At 43.4% G+C, this 24327-nt stretch overlaps 1 protein-coding gene across 2 annotated transcripts in view; it reads right to left on the minus strand.

Annotated features, from left to right (window-relative positions):
- Positions 1-19325, minus strand: part of GRID2IP (Grid2 interacting protein) — a 58976-nt gene extending 39651 nt beyond the window's left edge. The window contains exons 1-3 of one of the 2 annotated variants that reach the window (XM_075285556.1): positions 19150-19325; positions 17984-18567; positions 12003-12157 (exon numbers count right to left, since the gene is read on the minus strand). In XM_075285556.1, the coding sequence (XP_075141657.1) occupies positions 12003-12157; positions 17984-18567; positions 19150-19204 (794 nt within the window). In that variant the 5' untranslated portion in view covers positions 19205-19325. Of the gene's footprint in view, positions 1-5483; positions 5641-12002; positions 12158-17983; positions 18568-19149 lie in introns of those variants that run through there. The other variant, XM_075285558.1, reaches the window with a different exon arrangement.
- Between the last annotated feature and the right edge of the window lie 5002 nt (positions 19326-24327).

A 24327-nucleotide genomic window follows, 5' to 3' on the forward strand; every position in this document is an offset into this window, starting at 1 on the left:
AAGTTGGCGCTGTTCCTGGAATAAGGCAGTCATATTCTTTCTAATACTTTAAACCCCTTTAAATAAAGTTAAAAACAGACCAATTGTCAGAATTTATTTTTTGCACATATCATGTACAGGTAAAAACATGGCACTTTGTAATATACCAGACAAATACTCTAGCAACCTGGATTTCCCCATTTTCCTGCCTAAAAACTTCACACATTCTAGGACAAAATAATAAAAAGAAGACAGAGGAAGAGAAGCAGCTTCAATCTCTGTTCCCCAGCCCGAATCTGAGATGGCATGCTGTGAGAGGGGAGAAGGTGCAGCAAAGTGAGACATCCCATAGCTCTCACACCAGGAAAAGCTCGCCAATTCAGTGATTATGGAGAGAGACAATGTACGTCTTTCCAACTCACAGACCTCTATTTCCAACTCCATCAACAGCAAAAGAATATATAGAGATGGAGGGAGATGCAGCTACAAATTCTATGCCTCAGCCTGTGTCTGAGACTGCATGCTGTGAGAGAGGAGAAAGAGCAGCAAGGCGAGAGATCACATAGCTCAAACACCAAGAAGAGCCTGCTCGTAATTATGGAGAGAGAAAATGTACGTCTTTCCTGACTGCAAGCATCCATCTAAAACTTTATTACTCTATAAAAGAGTAAATACAGACAAAGGGGAGGGAGACGCAGCTGCAATTTCTATGCCTCTGACTATCTCTGAGATTGTATGCTGTGAGAGGGGAGAGGGAGCAGGTGGAGGAAATATCTGATTGACATCTCATCAGGAAGAACCTGCCTGCTCTGGAAGAACCTGGAGAGAAAACGTACTTTTACAGTAATCAGGAGACCTCGCCAAAATTTACAAAACCTTGGAAATATTTTTTTTTTTAGGTATATGCTTGTTGTGTGACAAGAGTACAGTTAAGCCTGCCTACAAATCTCCATTTCCAGCTACTACAAAATAACATACAGAGCTAAAGAGGAGGGAGATGCAGCTTCAATTTCTGTGCCTCATTATTTGTCAAGACTGACTGTATGCTGTGAGAGGGAAAGGAAGCAGAAAGTTGAGACATCTCAAATTACACCAGAAAGAACCCACCCACTCAAGTATGGTGAGGGGATATGCACTTCTTCCTAATACTCTGGCAGCTTATAGTTCCCCTGTTTCTGCCTATAAACCACTAAAAACTTCATCCACTAAAAAAAAATATTCAAAAAAAAAGGAGGAGGAAAGAAGGGAAATGCAGCTGCTAAACTATGTGTCTGACACTGCAAGCTGTGAGAGGGGAGAAGGAGCAGCAGGATGAGACATTGGAATCAGGACCCACAACTGTGACATCACACCAGGAACAGCTCACCCACTCAGCAAATAGAGAGGAATAAAATATACATCTTCCTAACAATCCAGCAGCTGTCCCGGCCTACAAACCTTCAAAAACTTAAACTATTACAAAATAGTATAAAGAAGACAAAGATGAGGGAATGGAGGGAGATGCAGCTGCAATCTCTTTGCCACAGTCTGTGTCTGAGACTTCATGCTGTGACCGGGGGAGAAAGAGCAGCAAGATGAGACATCTGATTGGCCCAAGCTGTGACATCACACCAGGATGCCCACTTAGCAAGTATGGAGAGAGCAAATGTACATTATAGAAACAATCAGGGGTAAACATGGAAAGGGTGCATTATACGCGTATGGGGGGGGATCTATAAAGGGAAGATAATGCTGGGGGGGGGGCAACCTGGAAAGGAGATATGATACAGGGGGGCAACCTGAAAAGGGAACATTTTACATTGGGGCACAACCTGGAAATGTGACATTATACTGGGGGGGGACCTGTAAAGGGGAGCATATACTGTAGGAGGGGCAACCTAGAAAGGGAATATGATACAGGGGAGCAACCTGAAAAGGGGAGATGATACTGAAGGACCAATCTAGAAAGGGGACATTATACTGAGGAGACATCCTGGAAGGGGACAGGTTGATATCTAAGGGGCCACTGGGGGAAACTTCTCAATGTCTGAAGCCTCTGCAGGGGCGTTTGTGATGGGCCACTGAGGGACATTATAAGTGACCACTAAGAAGGCCATAAACTGCATGAGGGCCACTAAGGGGCATTAAACCATGTGGGAGCCACTGACAGGGCATTATAATTTGTGGGGTTCAGGTACTTCTAATGGTTGGTGATGGGGGGGACATTTATGAAACCTTTGCACTGGGCCCACAGATGTGTTAAACTGGCCCTGCTTATGCCCTAGACCATTCGGTCTGAAACGCGCCCCCCAAACTGATAAATAGCGCCCCCTTTTATGTCAATTTGAAAAAACCTATTGCTTTTACAGCCCCGGTCAGGACCATTTGCACAAACTTTACAGTGCCTGACAGCCACGACAACACAGATCTAGGCCATGCTGCGCCCTGACTGCCTAGACATGCTGGGACACTTAGTACGACCCAGAAATTGGATTTTACCATTACATGCTCCATGGGTAAGAGGTTTATTTCGGCAGCAGAGTCAGGCGCACTGCAGGGGCTGGCAGTAAATGTACATTATACGGCCTCTCCATGTCTGTGTCTGTATTCACAGAACACTTTACATGCACAATACAGAAGATGAGAAAATCCACAGGGTTCTCCGGAGATATTTGGCTGCGACGATCACAACCCTGCGCACCGCACGGGGCCGCGCGGCTCTTTCCATGTAATGGGCAGTTACTTGTCTGCTCATATCGGGTTCACCATTAATAGGGCTGCTTAGGTGACAGCGCGCCAGAATCCAATTACCCCAAATTTATACTCTGAATTGTACCCACTACTACTAACACGGATACACAGGATGACCTTGTTGGAATGAGGGATGTAGCAGAGCTGAATTTGTTATTTGGGGCCCTAATGGTGAATAATTTTTACAAAAACGTCCAAAAAATATAATTATCTTATATATCATAAGAGACCCGGCCGGCGTGACTTTATACGAGCCGATCCTCTCCGTGGATTGGCCAAAAGAGACCACATGACATCAATAGCAACATGGTTAAAAATGGTGTCGTGGATCGTCCCCGTGGTCTCTCCCAGCCAATCAAGACTGCCGAATGCAGACACATGGCCTGATAGACAGAATCCTCGCTGCATCAATTACACCCCATAATTTAAAGGGGTCCTGCACAGTGACAAATACGATTCAAGGTAAGGCCAAAGATTCACCCACAGGACAATGTAAAAGCCCAGACGGCACAAATGTCTACGTTATGGCACTTTACATTACCCCGGATATGGTCACAGATAGTCACAGGGCTGCAATATAATATAGTATAAGATAACAGGTCATATAACATAGTCCAGTTGTATTAAATATGGTGATATTCAAGATGGCGGAGGGGCATAGACGTACTGGTCTAATAGCTATAATATTGGGGTAGATAGATAGATAGATAGATAGATAGATAGATAGATAGATAGATAGATAGATAGGAGATAGATAGATAGATAGATAGATAGATATGAGATAGATAGATAGGAGATGATATAGATAGATAGATAGATAGATAGATAGATAGATAGGAGATAGATAGATAGGAGATGATATAGATAGATAGATAGATAGATAGATATATAGATAGATAGATACTGTAGATAGATAGGCGATAGATAGATAGATAGATAGATAGATAGATAGATAGATAGATAGATAGATAGATAGGAAATAGATAGATATGAGATGATAGATAGATAGATAGATAGATAGATAGATAGATAGATATGAGATGATATAGATAGATAGATAGATAGATAGGCGATAGATAGATAGATAGATAGATAGATAGATAGATAGATAGATAGGCAGATATATATTACACAGATAGATATGACAGTGTGAATAAATAACACTTTAGTTGACTTCTTTCTGGGAGTGCTGCTTGGAGATTATATAGATAGATAGATAGATAGATAGATAGATAGATAGATAGATAGATAGGAGATAGATAGATAGATAGATAGATATTAGATAGATAGATAGATAGATAGATATTAGATAGATAGATAGATAGATAGATATTAGATAGACAGATAGATATTACATAGATAGATAGATAGATAGATAGATAGATAGATAGATAGATAGATAGATAGATAGATAGATATTATAGATAGATAGATAGATAGATAGATAGATATTACATAGATAGATAGATAGATAGATAGATAGATAGATAGATAGATAGATAGATAGATTTTACATAGATAGATAGATAGATATTAGATAGATAGATAGATAGATAGATAGATAGATAGATATTACATACATAGATAGATAGATAGATATTACATAGATAGATAGATAGATAGATAGATAGATAGATAGATAGGAGATAGATAGATAGATAGATAGATAGATAGGAGATAGATAGATAGATAGATAGATATTAGATAGATAGATAGATAGATAGATAGATATTAGATAGATAGATAGATAGATAGATAGATAGATAGATAGATATTAGATAGACAGATAGATATTACATAGATAGATAGATAGATAGATAGATAGATAGATAGATAGATAGATAGATATTATAGATAGATAGATAGATAGATAGATATTACATAGATAGATAGATAGATAGATAGATAGATAGATAGATAGATTTTACATAGATAGATAGATAGATATTAGATAGATAGATAGATAGATAGATAGATATTACATACATAGATAGATAGATAGATATTACATAGATAGATAGATAGATAGATAGATAGATAGATAGATATTACATAGATAGATATTACAAAGATAGATAGATAGATAGATTTTACATAGATAGATAGATAGATATTACATAGATAGATAGATAGATAGATAGATAGATAGATAGATAGATGATAGATAGATAGATAGATAGATAGATATTACATAGATAGATAGATAGATAGATAGATAGATAGATAGATAGATATAGATATTACATAGATAGATAGATAGATAGATAGATAGATAGATAGATAGATAGATAGATATGAGATAGATAGATAGATAGATATTACATAGATAGATAGATAGATAGATAGATAGATAGATAGATAGATAGATAGATATTACATACATACATAGATTTCATAGCATTGCTCCTCATATTGTAATACCTCTCTATAAGTTATCCTGACCATCTCTCCCCATATACAGATCTCTGATGCCGCCACCTGAGCCTGGCGGAAGCTTCTACCAGTCACTGTTCTTCGGTGCCCCCTCCTGCACCAACTCACCCCTGAAGATGTAAGACCAGACTACAAAGAATATCCACACATCGCCACATACACTACCCCAATGCTATACCACCGGCAGGAATGTGTATGACACCCCTTGCACACCCCTAGTCCACAGAGCTAGCACTCTACAATAGACCTGCACATGGCAATGGCCTCAGTGTAATAAATCACATAGGTGAACCTCTCTGCAGCTGGCAGTTGTAGAGTTAATGGTGAGCTCCACCACTTACCCCCAGCAGCTCATTATGATCCCGGGCTACTCATCCTCATGTGGGTAACTCTGAGGGTCTCCCGGAGCGGTACCCACAGGCGGCTACCCTCTGCCTGAAATCTCAGCTCAGGGTAGCATCTGCTGGCGTCTGCAGGAGGAGACTGCAACTCCAGATGAGATGGGGAATCTGCCAGGCTGTGTGTGAGGGAGGGAGGGGCGGGATGTCTGTGGGGAGAGATTTAGCCCTGGCTCGCCTCTCACATTTTCAACCAGTTTCCAGGCATCTTAACAGAGGGGCGTCCAATCCCATTGGAAAAGATTAGGAATTCCCACCACTCAAGTGGAGAGCGCTGAGCTCCTAAATTTACAGGACGCGCAAAATAATGAGGCATTGCACACTTAAAGGGGAATTCTCACCACCTCCACCTTGTCCAGTTCTTTGTATCCCTTTTTAGGTGCCATTCCACTGGTTTTGGCACAGTTGGAATTATGTTTCTAGCCCCCACCACTCCTGAGCAATCAGTCTGGTTAATTCTGGCACCAGATATACTCATTAAGCTTATTATAGTCAAGTGGGCGGTCTCAAGCAGGAGAAAACAATGGCATGGTTATGACTATTGATATTTGGACATTATCACACAGCTGAGATCCTCACCCACTCGCTGCTTCTGCCTGAGACCGCCCATTTGACAGTATAAAGCCTAATTAGTGGTGCCAAAACACTAATCACACTGATTGCTCAGGAATGGTGGGATATAGAGATAAAAATCCAACTGTGCTGGAATTAGTGGAGGATGCAAAGAACCGGGCTTAGTGGAGGTGGTGAAAGGACCCCTTTAAGTGTGCAGTGCCTTTGATTGGACAGTGCCAGAGAGCTGAGAGTCACGCCCACTTACTGCCGCTGCCTGAGACCGCCCACTTGACAGTAACAAGTCTAATTAGTGTATCTGGTGCTGAAACTATTAGCACTGATTGCTCAAAAACGGTGGGGGCTAGAGAAAAAATTCCAACTGTGCCGAAATCAGTGGAGCGGGGGCTACTAAAGGATGCAAAGACATGGACCTGGAGGAAGTGGCGAAAGTGTATGAACTGCCAAGAGGAGTGGGGGAAGGGAAGTGACAACTGCTCAGCGCACATTTCTTGAGCAGAAAAATGGTTGTCACCTTTAAAGTCAAATTTAGCTGGATTATTTTTGTAAGGCAAAAAGGAACAGATCGGAGCGGCGGGGAAGATAAAGGGTTAATCCCCCCCTCCCTCTGCATCTAAAAGAGCTGGGAAGGATGTAAAGTGTTCGGAACAGAAAGATGAGTGTTGTAAGCGCTGCTGTGTTTCCATAACTCCCCGCAGACCCATACTGCTGGGCAAATGCATTTCCGGTTATATTATTAGCTCTTATATATAGCACTAGCGTATTAGGCGCTGTTCACATCTGTATAATGCTACGCAAGGCACAAAGCCATGGAGGGTCTGACACACAATACTCACCAATGCTGGTCAATGGACCCCACTGGCTTCTAATGGGGCCTATCAAATTCCACCGAAATATCTGTTGTTTTGGTAGAAAAATTATCAAATGTGATGGAATCGTCATCGGAACCTCTGACACAAATGTGAACAGAGCCACATACACAATCCTGCCGAGACCTGTAACATTGGTCTGATAAATATTTCTATCTATCTATCTATCTATCTATCTGTACATTATAGAGATTTCTACAGGTTTATCTGGAACACTATTAAACGACGACAAAGTGACCATGTCTTGTAAAAGAGAAGCTGAAGCAGGAAGGTCACATCTATCTATCTATCTATCTATCTATCTATCTATCTATCTATCTATCTATCTATATATCTATCTCCTATCTATCTATCTATCTATCTATCTATCTATCTATCTATCTATCTAACTCCTATCTATCTATCTATCTATCTATCTATCTATCTATCTTCTATCTATCTATCTATCTATCTATCTATCTATCTATCTATCTATCATCTACCTATGTATGTATGTATGTATGTATCCATCTATCTATCTATCTATCTATCTATCTCCTATCTATCTATCTATCTATCTATCTATCTATCTATCTATCTATCTATCTAACTCCTATCTATCTATCTATCTATCTATCTATCTATCTATATATCTATCTATCTATATATCTTCTATCTATCTATCTATCTATCTATCTATCATCTACCTATGTATGTATGTATGTATCCATCTATCTATCTATCTATCTATCTATCTATCTCCTATCTATCTATCTATCTATCTCATATCTATCTATCTATCTATCTATCTATCTATCTATCTATCTATCTCCTATCTATCTATCTATCTATCTATCTATCTATCTATCTATCTATCATCTATCTATCTCCTATCTATCTATCTATCTATCTATCTATCTCCTATCTATCTATCTATCTATCTATCTATCTATCTATCTATCTATCTCCTATCTATCTATCTATCTATCTATCTATCTATCTATCTATCTCCTATCTATCTATCTATCTATCTCATATCTATCTATCTCCTATCTATCTATCTATCTATCTATCTATCTATCTATCATCTATCTATCTCCTATCTATCTATCTATCTATCTATCTATCTATCTATCTATCTATCTCATATCTATCTATCTATCTATCTATCTATCTATCTATCTCCTATCTATCTATCTATCTATCTCCTATCTATCTATCTATCTATCTATCTATCTATCTATCTATCTCATAATCTATCTATGTTCTATCTATCTATCTATCTATCTATCTCATATCTATCTATCTATCTATCTATCTATCTATCTATCTATCTCCTATCTATCTATCTATCTATCTATCTATCTATCTATCTATCTCCTATCTATCTATCTATCTATCTATCTCATAATCTATCTATGTTCTATCTATCTATCTATCTATCTATCTATCTATCTAAAAATGCAGAGATACTGTATAACTAGTCACTTGTGCAAGGCAACCCTAGCAATGACAATTAAAGTGCCACCAAAAAAGGCAAACCAGAGTACCCCAAAGGGCATTTGCTCCGTTACATGTTTTCCCCTTATCGGCATATTTAGCATTAGATTAATCTGTTACAATTGGTGCCCTATAACGCCCATACGTTGGGGGGCACCTGCTGCTTGTCTCATGCCAGGTCAGCCTTGGCACAGCCCCAGCGGGCACTTCTCTATCCCTGCCCATGGAGTTTTCCTACAAAGGAAGATTATGAGTTAACCCTTTCACACCCAAACGTTTCCCATCCATTAGTGATGATATTATTGCTGACCATGTAGTAATTTGCCCCGGGCCACTATGGGCGCCCCCATTGGCTGCTGACAGTACTCGGCCTTCAGAAGCAATTCATTTGTAGAGATTAGCTGGTAAATCTCTGGGAGCTTAGCCTTTCATTTCTATTAACCCTTTGCAGTGTGAAGAGATAAGAGATTACCACCCGGACCAGCTGCTACCCCCATCTCTGTGACCGGGCGCACGGCGCCGTTCACACACAACAATCTCTATTTTTATAGCTTTGCCACAGGGGAGTCCATTTCATCGCAACGGTGCTATATTTATCTGTAAGAACCTCTGTCTTCTGAAATATTTACTAGTATAGCCAGAGATAAATAGACAGACGTGAGCAGCGCACCTCAGCACGGTGGCGAACTTACACAAAGAGGGTCATTGCCTCCGAAATATCAAAAAATCTCCCTTAGACTAAGGCACTATGCAGCGAGCTGCGGGAAAAACCTCAACGCTTTTCACATAAAGTCCGCAGAGTTTTCCTCTACGAACTTTCTGCTTCCATTATACCTATAGGGAGACCACCGGCGTTTCCATAGGTATCATTGATTGATTTCCGAAACCGCAGCATGTCACTTTGTAGTGACTGTAAAACAACGCGGCCAAACAGGGCTGTTTCGCCACGTGGGGTCCCAGCCTTAAAGGGCGATAGCCGAACGCTGCGATCCGTTGTATCCACTAATCCCATATACACTGAATGGAGAGCAGGTGAAAAGGGAGCCCCATTCTCATAATCCGTAGGACCCCCGGCGATCAGACACTTGTCACCTAGCCTGTGGATACCTGACATGTTGGTATTGTTGGACAATCCCTTTAAATAGGGCTTCCCCCTTAAATCTAATGTCTTGATTCTCCCTGTTTTATCGAAATTTATGAAACTCTACACCGTAGTTATATAACATTGTGAGGAACATTGAGGGAACCAGTTTATAATGAACATAACTTTCAAAAAAAATTGGGTTCAAAATTTTTGGGGTTCAACCTTTCTTCACCGTCCAGTCTTCTGGTCTTTACCTGTTGGCTCTTACCTCCTTTTCCGCCATCTTCTCTGACATCACGCATCCTGGGGTCATCACTGAGGCCCAATCACAATACGGCACCCCAACATCACAGTGTTTCGGCCAAGCATCATGACGTTCCTGCTCCCCGCCTGAGCACTGAGGTCCAATCACAGGCCTCAGCGGTGACCCCGGGGTGTGACATGTCAGAGAAGATGCTGGAAGGGAATGCAAGAGCTCATGGGAGAGACAAGATGTCGGCAAAGAAGACTGAACCAACGGTAAAGGGGTGCTTTTTATTTTGTCCTCACATTTCCTGCAGTGCCTCCACAGGCCACATGAAGTATTACACATTGCTAAAATTCTTTACATTTGGTGAGCTAGCCAAGATGTTTGTCATTGCCCAGTTTGCCTCCATTTTCTATCAGGTAGATCTGGTGTCTTCTCAGCTGCCTGTTGCCACCACTAGAGGGCGATCCGAACGCATCTCTTAGGTGTCATTCACATGGAGGAATTTGGAGCCGATTTTGACGTGGAGTCTGCCGTCAATCTGCAATGACGGACGCATCTTCTTTCAGCTGGCAAAAAAAGTGCACAAGGCTTGGGCAATCTAACCCCAATGTGTCTGAAGCTAACCAGCAGCAGAACGCAACGTTTTTCAGCCACGGGTTCCATAGGGACGGAATCTGGAGAGGAATCGGAGGCAGAATTCCTCTCTAAATTGCGCCATCCCTTTACAGATCAACCTGAACCATATACCTCTATATAGAGGTCGCCCCCTAGTAGCACCAACAGCCAGTTAAGATTCTAACATGTGCACTGTGAATGTTTGCTATGGACAACTAGACCGATTTTTCCTGTAAGATTTGATAAATGAGGCCCATTGTGCCCACAGGGACCGGCTTATTTAGTAATCTTGAGAATATAACACACAGGAGTCTATATATACCCGGCCCGCAGGGACGTACGGAAATCAGGTCACCATCACACTGTTAAGTCTGCGCTGCGGCTTCCAGTGACCTCGGTGGTAAGCGTAAATACATGTTACATGCTAAGGGTTAACCCGCCACGCCTGACGCTTGTAGCACGCCGCATCTACTGACCACATACACAGAAACCTGCCTGCACTTTGCGCCTTAAGCATCTGTCTCAGCTTTGCTATTTGAGGATTTGTGAATTACAATCTCGTGATCAACAGGAGACGAAAATAGAACAAAGAAGAAGAAGAAGAGAAGACGAAGAGGCAGGAGAGGAACATACACATATATGACCCGCCACCGAGACTCTATGCTTAAAGGGATGTCAAGAAACAGATTATCAAATATCCATGCTTTCTGCCAAACAGCGCCACCTCTGCCCATGGGTTGAGTGAAGTATTACAACTCAGCCTCCTTCACATTAATGGAGCTGAGCTGCAATACCAGACATCACCTATGGGCTGCTGTGGCGCTATTTCTAAAAGAAAATAGCTATATGTACAAAAAGGTGTAGTGTTAGAGCCCAAATAGTCCATCCGTCTATGTTAGTTTTTGTGCCTGATATTCTAACAAGACTCCCTCATCTCAGGTGGGTGAAGTCAGGCAGAAACAGACGAGGGATTGTGACTCTAAGCTCTCCTAAGAGGTGGACAGTATCTGAACTTTGTATCACACCCCCTTGCTTGCTCTTTTCTGACACCTCCCACTTACTATTAGGGAGTCTAGTTGGGATATCAGGAACAAAAACTAGTAACAATGATTGCTCAGGAATGTTGGGACTTGAGAAAAAATTCCAAGATCAGTAGAGCGGAGCCTATTAAATGTCGCAAGGAGGTCGAGTTGATAAAAGGTCCACTTTACATGAAGTCGATAGTGGGAAAATATACTAGTCGATGCTACAATAACCCTTTAGGTTGAGTTCACATGGGGTATTTTGGTCAGGATTTTGAGGCAAACAAGAACAGACATGCTTATTCTTCAGGCGGAGTCGCCTCGCAAATCCGCCTGAAGACACTCCCTCCTCCTAACTAGGCCCATTCATTGGGCCTAATCCAAAGTGGAGTGCACGGCTGTGCACCGGCATCCAGTCGCAGCTACCCATATTTTGGACTGCCTCAGGTTCCGGACCATAAAACCCCGTGCAAACCCGGCCTTACTATCTAATACTAAACTCATGAGTTGCGCCAAACTGCAAACACAGCTCTGCCGCACCTGTAATAATGCACCAAGTGAGACTATTACCTGATGTTGTCGATCAGCCGGTGCTGAGACTCTTCCGTCAGGATCATGGGTAGCATATACGCCAAGCGATCCACTTTCCTCTCCTGGGCATACTGCTTCAACAGTGCGAAGACCTTCTCCTTCAAGGCCGGCTGGTCTCCCAAGACCTCATCAAGCTGTAGCCAGAGGACACAATGGTGAAAGAAAGAAAGATGTCAGAAAAAGACGCTGTCTGCGTAATATATAGTCTGCAGGGTACAACTGTCTGCCATGACCTGCAGCGAAACATAACATAAAGGAGGACTCCGACATGTCAGTCAGTGAGCACAGGGACATCTGGTGGACCTGTCAGCAGGATCAATGGCTGCCACCAACATCTGCCACCTATAAAGATCCTTCTAAACTTATATCCATTAGTCAACTGCAATAAAGTTCTCAAAAAACTTCTATGGCGTAAGCAAAGAGTCCGCTGGATTGTCTAAGTGTCCTGGTCAATGATCCGCTGACTAATGTAGGGCTGAAATTGGCGCATGCGCAGACGGTTTGCCTTTCTGTGTCCAGAGGAATTTATGGTGGCCTGCACATGCGCCAGCCTCAGGTCTGGACAGTCACATGTTAACTATCCTGTCCACAAAATGGCAAGCACTGGTTTCAGATGTACCATGTAAGCAGCATAGTATGTGCAGCCTATTACCTATGTGGGGGGCTATTACCTGTGGGGTGGGACATTGCCTATGTGGAGGGCACTATTACCTATATGGGGGCCAAAAAATGGGCATTATTCTCTATGTGGGGGAACAAGAGGAGTACTGTTAACTTGCAGGGGGCACAAGGACAACCACCTTGTGGGGGCTAAAAAGATACCCTATTAACTTGTGGGGGACATAGTTGATTTGGGATGGGGGCTTATACGGGGCCTGGCTGGCCGTGCTACATCAATGGGTCACTTAAAGGGGTTGTGCTGTTAAAGACACTTATTACCTATCCACAGGACAGAGGACCCATTTACGAGGAACTTTTGGTCCCCCATTCTCCTCCTCATTTCTGGGGACTCAGAGGTCAGACATCCATCCCTGTGGATGAGGGATAGGAGTCTTTAATGGCGCAACCCCTTTAAGAGACCCAGCGATGTAGCTGAAAGTTACAAACATGTACAGTATCATGAAAGAAGTCGCACTTTCGCATCCAGACCTTTAGCCATCCCCATTGGGTGGGGTTTGCTAATAATAAGGGCGGGGCTGTGACAACCTCTAAATTTCGTAGAAAAGACATTGGTTCTCTCTATTGGAGGATCGCCGGCGTCTGTACAATACATGGACATCCCTTGATATATATGGGCACGGTGTGGACAACCCCTTTAACCAGAGCATAGCTGTAGGTGTAATCCCTGATCACAGACCTTCATGGCTGTGCTACTTTCTTCCGCCTCAAATGAAATTCTCCACGATCCAATTTTGTATTCAGCGAGAAATTCTTTGAGAATCGCAGCATGAAAAATGTTCTTGAAAGCTTGAAGGAGAAGAATCACCTTGTAGGAGATAAAGGACGGCCCCCCAACCAGCGAAGCCCCCGGGGATAACACAGATTGTTCCTGTAACCGAGATAATGGAGGCTGGAGCAGGCAGCATGGAAATCCACCGCTGCCGAGACTGACATCTGAGATGCTGCAGAAGCTCTTGGGAATTAGAGCTGTCAGTCAATTAGTAATGGCTAAAGGGAACCTGTCTTAAAGGGAGTCTGTCCAGCACGTATATGTATAAGTGATGCATGTGCTATCTCTATACTGTATGCAGTAAATGGATGCTATATATGTGTACTTAGTATATGGACATTGCACAGAATTATTTATATGGGCACTACATGGCCCTGGAGCAGCAGTTTATATATATATAAATATATATGGGGTGATATACTGGTTCTGGTGACTGTAACCTATCTATCTGCAGGGCTGAGGTGATATGCTGGTTCTGGTTACAGTAACCTATCTATCTGCAGGACTGGGGTGATATGCTGGTTCTGGTGACAGTAACCTATCTATCTGCAGGGCTGGGGTGATATGCTGAGTCTGGTGACAGTAACCTATCTATCTGCAGGGCTGGGGTGATATGCTGGTTCTGGTGACACTAACCTATCTATCTGCAGGACTGGGGTGATATGCTGGTTCTGGTGACAGTAACCTATCTATCTGCAGGGCTGGGGTGATATACTGGTTCTGGTGACAGTAACCTATCTATCTGCAGGGCTGGGGTGATATGCTGGTTCTGGTGACAGTAACCTATCTATCTGCAGGGCTGGGGTGATATGCTGGTTCTGGTGACACTAACCTATCTATCTGCAGGACTGGGGTGATATGCTGGTTCTGGTGACAGTAACCTATCTATCTGCAGGGCTGAGGTGATATACTGGTTCTGGTGACACTAACCTATCTATCTGCAGGACTGGGGTGATATGCTGGATCTGGTGACAGTAACCTATCTATCTGCAGGGCTGGGGTGATATGCTGGTTCTGGTGACAGTAACCTATCTATCTGCAGGGCTGGGGTGATATTCTGGTTCTGGTGACAGTAACCTATCTATCTGTGGGGCTGGGGTGATATGCTGGTTCTGGTGACAGTAACCTATCTATCTGCAGGGCTGGGGTGTTATGCTGGTTCTGGTGACAGTAACCTATCTATCTGCAGGGCTGGGGTGATATGCTGGTTCTGGTGACACTAACCTATCTATCTGCAGGACTGGGGTGATATGCTGGTTCTGGTGACTATAACCTATCTATCTGCAGAGCTGGGTGATATGCTGGTTCTGGTGACAGTAACCTATCTATCTGCAGGGCTGGGGTGATATACTGGTTCTGGAGACAGTAACCTATCTATCTGCAGGGCTGGGGTGATATGCTGGTTCTGGTGACACTAACCTATCTATCTGCAGGGCTGGGGTGATATGCTGGTTCTGGTGACAGTAACCTATCTATCTGCGGGGCTGGGGTGATATTCTGGTTCTGGTGACAGTAACCTATCTATCTGCGGGGCTGGGGTGATATGCTGGTTCTGGTGACAGTAACCTATCTATCTGCAGGGGTGGGGTGATATGCTGGTTCTGGTGACACCAACCTTGTTCATTGCGGGATGAGTTGTAATTTTCCCTTCATGGAGAGACGGATATGGCGTTATATATCACTATATAGGTCATTTCTGTAATGTCTGTAGATCCCATATAGTGTCATATCATCCTATGGGGGGGGACGTCCCCACTATTTAGATGGATGCCCCTGGTGTAGCATTTGCACTGGGGCCCCAGGACTTCACGCTGATCCTCTGCAGCTTATCATATGAAGCGGTATCACTGCGATTTCTTAGGGGTCCTCAGCAAAAACAACATCTGCGCTTCTCTGCTACTTAGAGGCGGTGACGCCACTCCAGTTGTAATTTCCTTTGAATTGCGCTATTCAATATTTTGTGCCCGACACGCGCCCGTGGGAGACGGCCTCAGATCTCTTGGCACATCTCAGATCTGTTGGAAAGCTAATTCCTGTTTTATTTACAAGTCATTACAAAGTCAATACAGTAATTACATTGCAGCAATTCATCGGGAGCTCCCCTGCCCATAGTAAATCACCGGCCGGAACAGACCACAGCCGGCGCGCTCTGCATAGGGAGCAATGATCCTTATAGAGGGAGGGTTAAAGGGGAAGTTCACGGGGGCCATGTCCTATTTATTATGCCCTATTGGGGTATCCACAGACAAGATTTCACTCTAAGGGAGGGTTCACATGGTGTAACGTGCCGCGTGATGTGGCACGTAGACGCCGCGTGAGCTTTTGCGGGCCGTTCACGCTCCCATTGATTTCAATGGGAGCGGGGATCGTATGCGCCGCACTATTTTGTGGCCGTGATCTTGCGGCCACAAAATCACGGCCGCAAAATAGTGCGGCGCATACGATCCCCGCTCCCATTGAAATCAATGGGAGCGTGAACGGCCCGCAAAAGCTCACGCGGCGTCTACGTGCCACATCACGCGGCACGTTACACCGTTTGAACCCTCCCTAAGGGCTAGTTCACACGGAGGCAGATTTTGACAGCGGATTTCGCCTCAAAATCCGTCTTCATACAATGGTCATCTATGGAGACCGCTAGCGTTCATATTTCGGCTAGCGTTTTTTTTGCCGCTAGCGGAAAAAAGAAGCGACATGACCTTTCTTCAGGCGGATTCCGGAAAGCAATATAAGGGAGGTGAAAACAGCGTCGTGGTTTTTGGCACGGTTTTTTGCAAAAACCGTGACCAAAAACCACAACGCGTTTTTTTAAGGTCCATTGACTTTAGAGGAGGAGAAAACCACCTGGCGTTTTCTGAAGCGGTTTTTACCAAAAACCACTCCAGAAAACGCTCCATCGAGGTCTAAAAACCGCTTCCTAATTAGGAAGCGTTTTTTTTCCGGACCAAAATAAGCAAGGCGGTTTTCACGTGTGAACTAGCCCTAAGGCTGTAAGGGAGTACATAGAGGGCTGTGAAGCTTGAAGGGGCCCAAATGACCACAAGGATTTTGTGTTATTCCTCTCTCCCGCTGTGTAACGGAGGGGCATTTACCCTCTCAGGCTCCAAGGTCTTCTGTTGTAGCCCCAGTATAACAGCCACCCCATGAGTGGTCTCCCCATACAAAGCCCATGGGTCTTCTCACCCCTTTACGTTCCCATGCCCAGGTACAACCACAACCTCACACCACCTGTACCCACTTCTACAGGAGCCAGAAGAGGATTCAAGGCCATAGGAAAGCTGGGTGACAACGCTATATCGGACATATTTGTTGACACCCAGCTTTTCCCAAAACAGATATAACTAAGAAACGCCTACAAAGATTTTTTTTTCTTTTTCGGGAGGAGCCGACGCCAGGATCTACAGTGTATGTTATGTGGATTTCTTAGAATTTTTGCCCTGTTTGTAGTTACATTATAAGCCGCAGCGTCTCAGAGCTGCCTCTGACCACACGGCTCTCTCGTGAGCTTATTCATGACCTTCCATTGATGGTTCGCAGTATTTCTGCCATCTTCTAGTGTGATTAGAGTGCTAGCTGCTGTCTAGATTACATCCCTGTAGCTGCCCTCTAGGACTTGTGGTCGGGAGCGTTCACTAAAACCTTTCTCCGTGGATGGAGGGAGCAGCAGACGGAGAGGAGTCATGGCTGTGATGGATTCTATAATAATCCCTATAAGTATAATAACATTTAAAGGGGATTTCCACAATGAGCCCTTGGCACCTAAGAAAAGGAGAGGTGATAAGCGTCTGACCACTGGAGCCCCCACCGAGTAAGGGTCACACATCGGCGCTGTCGCTATAGGATGCACAGGGCTCGGCTATCTTCGTCAGTCCCATGACTGGTATTGCAGTGTGACTCCCATTCATTCACTTGAAAGCGAAGTGGTCGCACCCTAATACGTCCACTACACAGTATACAGAGCTGTTTAATTCGGTGCAACAAAGGTTGTCGTGACAGGTGATTGGATGGGGCGCCATCAAACCTGCACCCATCTGATACTGATCACTTATCCTAAACACAGACCATTGAAGATGAACAATGAACGGTAGTTTCGAATAGCACGCTCCCATAGGAATGAATGGGAGCGGCCGGCGCGCATGGGTTAAGTGGTAGGACATCCATTCATTCCTATGGGAGCGTGCTATTCGAAACTACCGTTTCGAATAGTACTCGCTCATCTCTACAGATCATCAATATCGAATCTTAGACAACCCCTTTAATGATGAATATTAAAGGGGTTTTCTCAGCATCTTCAAACAGCTGACCAACAAGGGTCCCGGGTGTTGGACCCCCACCGATCACACTAACCATAGGCGATCAATATCCCAGAAAATCCCTTTAACATAGCAAGTTATCACAAGCACTAAAAGGGTTAAAGAACACAATCAGCTCTGCTACATCTATAAATAACACAGAAATGGTTGCCCAATGATTTGGGATCCCGGTTCCCATTAGGGAGTAACGTACAACTTACTTGCCGGTTGAACTCCTGAGCTTTGAGCCTCTGCGCTTGGCTTGTGGTCTCTGATCTGCTTCCACTTGCGCTGTACACTCTGCTGTGCCTCTGCCTCCGGCCAACACATAACAGGCCGAGCCGTATTACATCCTCCTCACAGGACGAAATCATCCGGGAAGCCTCCGTCAGATCGGTCACAGGGACCTCATTAATTTCGAGGAGTAAGTCTCCAGTCCTGACCCCCCCATAGGACGCAGGCGATCCAGGAGTAACGCTGGCCACCACCAAAGGTCGCCCATCACCGAGCCCGAGCCCAATCTCCTCCTGCGCTTTTCTGGAGACGTCCACATTTTGGACTCTTGATATTACTCCGATACTTGGCGGCACATTGAGACACTCCTGGCCCAGTTTGGTCAGAGCTTCACAGGACAGAGACGACACTGGCCTTCCTTCCACTTCCAAAATCTGGTCTCCAGGCTTCAGTCCAGCGGCATGGGCACTGCTTCCATCCTCCACCCATAAAATGTAACAGGGACCAGAACCGCCCAGCCCAAAGCCAAATGCTTCTGGCCAACCTTCATTCGTGACTGGCATTGAGAGACCTGCAATGACATAAACGTTTGGAGGTTACATGGGGTACTCTACTTTGCAAAATCGCTACCCATTACCCTCTGCCGAGGACCCATTAACAAAAAGCTGGTCACAAAGTGTCCTCCTGTTAGAAAATATGACAGTAAGGGTTCGATTTCCCTGCAGCGCCTCCGGAGGGGAAATTGAGAATTACATATTATCAATTTAAACCAATAGACTTAATGATAATGATTCAGACAGGATTGGCCAACCATCTAATGTGTATGGGGTGTCCTGGCCAGTGTCAGACTGGTCCACCAACTTGAGCATCCACCGGGGGGGTCCAGACTCTATCATTACTCTACTGGGCAAGCTTTTGAGCAACCCGGCCTAAAAGGTATTAGCCTGCAGCGCACATCTACAGCACTACAACCAGCTGATCGTGAGGGTTCCCTACCGATCGGATATTGATGACCAATCCTTAAATATCAGAGTTCCAGGAAACCCCTTTAAAAAGAAAGGGTCATTCTTAAAATATGTCCGGTCTATAAAAAAAATGTGAAAAATGTCCTAATATTCTAAAATCTGATCCCTTATACAAAGACGTTACTTACAGAGATGTTTTGCACCCTGACACTTCCTTGGAGTGAGAGTACAGTTGTGTGACATTAGAGGAGGGGTCCAGACACGTCAAAGTGAGTCGCCCAGCAGGTCGGTATCGTGACGCTGGCACATAAGTTGGCAAAGTACAAATATCCCCAGTAAGTGACGTCTGGAGGGAGCAGGTAACATCTCACTATGGACGACTCCAGCTCACAACACAAACGGCTTAGGTCGGTATTAGCAGCTCGGCCACGTAATCAGCATAGTAAATAAGCTTATTTAGTCAGGGGGAGACTAAGAGGCCGTGACAAACACCCTGGGCGTATCCATTCTACTTACACACAGCCATTTACGCAGCATATGGGTCTATATCATAAAGCCGCCATGTGGTGTTTCTGTGAGGCATCGTATTCTTCCCCAGAAGTAATGACTTAACTACTATAGGCCTCACATATACTGCTATATTACACATCTGTGTTGTTTGGCTCCATAATGAGACTACATCATAATGCCGCCATATGGTGTTTGTGTGAGGCACCGTAGACGCAATGTCTTGGCTATTACATATGATCTGTGTTATATGGCTCCATATTATGACACCCATGGACTGCTATGGACCCATACTGGGACAATATTATAGTGCCGCCATGTAGTACTTTGGTGAGACAACGTATTCTACCCTAGAAGCACCGCACTTCTGAGCTCCAGTCATGGAGGCGTCACCTATAATACAGACTCATAGGGGGAACCCAAGTGCCGAATTCAGGGGCCGACTCTATGATTATAATGTGCTTTGTCTCAAGTGGAAGCAATTGTAACAAACCCTCAGCTACAGGCCTTTCCTAACACAATAGCCCTTTTCTACCATCTCGCTGTGGCTACAAGATGAGAGCCCAGGACAGAGGACACCACAGGCAGAGACGGAGGAACAAAGAATTTAGGGGGATTCTTAGTAAACGGAAACACTTCTCCACACCAAAAAACCACCGTGTTAAATGACAACATTATTTTTGCCTATTGGCACCACTAGGGGGAGCTCCTTGTATACAAAGTTATACATTTAAAGGCGAGTCCATGTTTCAGATCCTTTTTGCATCTCACTTAATAAGGGGGTGAGGCTTACCAGGAAAGGGCGAAATTTGAAATGTGACAACAAATATTAGGTTCACATGGCGGAAAAAATCTCATGTGTATTTTTTGTCATAAACCCTAGTGCAAGTCTACAGGTTTCTGAGGTGGTTTGTAGGCGAGACTGTGTGGGTCTGTCCCATTATCCGAGCTCATCCCCACCGGTTTTAGAAATGGCTTCAGATATAATAGCTAGTCCATTCAATACTCTGATCGAAACAGTCCATAGGCCCGATACATTGCAGCAAACTATCAGCGAAACTCGTACTGCTGTGATTGTTTAGCTCAAAGGGATTGTAGGCATGTATACGTCATACCCTTTAACATGCACAGCACCCCCTAATATAGTACCCGTCTCAGTACTCACATAGTACCTACCACAGTACCCATAATATAGTACCAGACTCAGCACCCATATAGTACCTACCACAGTCCCCTAATATAGTACCCACATAATAATTACCACAGTATCCCTAATGTAGTACCAAACGCAGTACCCACATGGTACCTACCACAGTGCTCCTAATATAGTACCTGTCTCAGCACCCATATAGTACCTACCACAGTACCCCTAATATAGTACCTGTCTCAGTACCCACATGGTACCTACCACAGTGCTCCTAATATAGTACCTGTCTCAGTACCCATATAGTACCAACCACAGTACCCCTAATATAGTACCTGTCTAAGGAACCACATATCATCTACCACAGTACCCCTAATGTAGTACCAAACTCAGTACCCACATAGTACCCCTAATATAGTACCTTCTCAGGATGCACATAGTACAGGCTACCACAGACCCACCTATGACAGTGCATGTCTCAGAACCCCTATGGCACCTGTGCGACAGCATACTATAGCACCTATGACACTTTTCCTTTAGAGTACCTAGTACCTGAGTTCTTAGAGTAAATAGTGTACGACGTAGAGCCAAAGTGCCAATGTCTGACCCAGTATGTCCCATGTCTCCATGTCTCCAGGATGTCACCTCCATGTCTTACCTGCAGGACTCCAGGAGCAGAGGGAATAGGGACGCCGAGTGCCTAAGTAGTAGAAGAGCGGTGCAGTGTTTGTATCAATTACATCCCAGCCGCAGAGAGAAGGAGTTTCTATAACAAGCTCTCTGGTTGCCTTGAAACCCAATCAACCATTCATTAGGAAGGAAGCTTGAGTGATATGGTGCTGACAGAGAGCGTGGCCATGTCAGGAGGACACCCACACTTTCCATAGGACACACTGGGAAAAGGCCTAGGGCAACATAAATATATGGTCAGGAACAGTTTCATGCCATTAGGGGGCAGTATTATAATAGCTAAATCCATGTACATGGGAGCAGTATTATAGTAGTTATATTCTTGTACATAGGGGGTAGTATTATAGTAGTTATATTTTTGTACATAGGAGTAGTATTATAGTAGTTATATTCTTGTACATAGGAGGAGTATTATAGTAGTTATATTCTTGTACATAGGAGGCAGTATTATAGTAGTTATATTCTTGTACATAGGAGGCAGTATTATAGTAGTTATATTCTTGTACATAGGAGCAGTATTATAGTAGTAATATTCTTGTACATAGGAGTAGTATTATAGTAGTTATATTCTTGTACATAGGTGTAGTATTATAGTAGTTATATTCTTGTACATAGGAGCAGTATTATAGTAGTTATATTCTTGTACATAGGAGCAGTATTATAGTAGTTATATTCTTGTACATAGGAGCAGTATTATAGTAGTTATATTCTTGTACATAGGAGGTAGTATTATAGTAGTTATATTCTTGTACATAGGAGTAGTATTATAGTAGTTATATTCTTGTACATAGGAGCAGTATTATAGTAGTTATATTCTTGTACATAGGAGTAGTATTATAGTAGTTACATTCTTGTACATAGGAACAGTATTATAGTAGTAATATTCTTGTACATAGGAGCAGTATTATAGTAGTTATATTCTTGTACATAGGAGTAGTATTATAGTAGTTATATTCTTGTACATAGGGGGCAGTATTATAGTAGTTATATTCCTGTACATAGGAGGTAGTATTATAGTAGTTATATTCTTGTACATAGGGGGCAGTATTATAGTATTTATATTTTTGTACATAGGGGGCAGTATTATAATAGTTATATTCTCCAATACATTAGTAAAAGGAATGTCACTGCTGAGGGAGACAATAGGACTACATTTGCTTTCCTCGGGGCAGTGCGCTGTCACCAATTAACTGTCACTTTTAAAAATAACACAAGCAGTTCTAGAACCAAAAAGAAAGACACAATATGGTGAGTGTGTTGAGTGACATAACAGGATTTGCAGGTTGTGTGATGGTATAGGTAATATAATGTGGTACTCAGTATATCCTTGTCGTGCCCACATCACAGGGGAAAGAAAAATCTGAAGACATCTTGGTGACTACTTCCTTCAGGCTATGATCTTAACCCTTTACATGTTGTTTATAGCAAAAGTTTACAGTTTGGAGATTTTCTTTCCATATAACCTTATGTAAATCTGTAGACAATTAAAAGTGAAATATTTTTGAAAATGTAAATAATTAAAAATTCTGCAGAATTTCATAGATGTTCTCTACCAATCTCAGTGGTGACATCTGGTGTCTTGATCGGTTGCCAATGGATAAGACCATGAATGCAGGAACTTTCTATGTTCCGGGACTTGTCAGACACCCAGCCATGATGTCCTTATTGTGGACAAGTTATCTTCTTGGACATGAAGTGTCTCTACATTTCATAGGAAAATCCCTTTTTAGGAGAAAAAAAATAATTTGAAAATTCAAGCTAAAATAAACGAAAATGATTCCCCCCCCCCAAAAAAATAAATAAAATAAAACATAAATGTAACTGTAGTCAATGCATCATCATTATCTATACTGCATGGTGAATGCTATAAAAAATAAACCCCCCAAAAATACAACTTGTCTTGCAAAAAACAAGTCCTCACAATGTAGTGATGGAAAATCTTAAGAGTTCTGGGTTGTGGGATGTCTTCTGGCCCCAAATAGCTGCAGAAACTGCTTAAAGGGGTTGTGAGGGGATTGGTAATTTACTTACCTGGCCCTGGAAATGGTAGATGATAGACCAGGGGGATGCAGCCACATTGTGAACCCCCGTTCATGTGAATGGAAGCAGCGTCAAACCTCCCCCATGATAATTTACTATATACTATAGTAAAGTCAGACCTTATAGCAGATTGGGGGAAGAAGGGGTACAACAACTGAGAGGCTGAACACTGTTTCTGGTCACATGACCTGGGGGTCATGACGTGGCTCTAAATCTTGGTACATCATTTGCAATCCACAAGACCAAGTAAGTCCTGGACAATACCTTTAAATCATAACATTCTAACTACCAGCAGGCACCACTAGGGGGAGACGATCACCCATACCCCCCATTGTAACAGTACACAGTAAGCTCCCCCTAGTGGTGCTGACTGGAATGTAATCAATAATAAAGGCAGAGCTTGGAGGAGTCGTTGACATACTTCTTATACTTGCCTCTGTGTGCCGGGAGACGTATGAATTGTTCTGCCGCGTCTTTTATCAAGTGTATTCTTGTCTGCTGCAAAGGTAACGTGAGAGGATGAAGATGTCACTCTTAGATAAGTGACTCAGGTGTCCGGGGACACACACACAACCTACAAGTATTACTATTCATTAGAGGGAACTTAATAGCATGTACTAGAGCCGCCAGCGAGGGCACGGCTGTATGATGGCACCCCAATAGTATAGCCAGGGCTGTTATATAATAGCAGAAATTGGATGTTCTTTCTTAGCTACGGGGGATGATATCTTGGACTGCAGTGATGTCGAGGGGAAAGAACTAAATAGCTGCAGTGCCAAAGAGTTAAATGGTTGTCCTGTCTGGACACCCATAAGGGTGCATGGATGTTATAGAGGTGGCAGTACATGGGGCAATGAGGGTCCTTTGGATGCCGATGAGTTGAAACCAGGACAGGACACCGAATTCGTGAATGTCCAATGGAAATCGGGACGGTTTGGAGGATAGAGAGGCGATAATCATTTTATTGTAATAGCGCCCCTGGTGG

The sequence above is a fragment of the Leptodactylus fuscus genome, chromosome 8 (assembly GCF_031893055.1).
Source record: "Leptodactylus fuscus isolate aLepFus1 chromosome 8, aLepFus1.hap2, whole genome shotgun sequence".
Taxonomy (NCBI): domain Eukaryota; kingdom Metazoa; phylum Chordata; class Amphibia; order Anura; family Leptodactylidae; genus Leptodactylus; species Leptodactylus fuscus.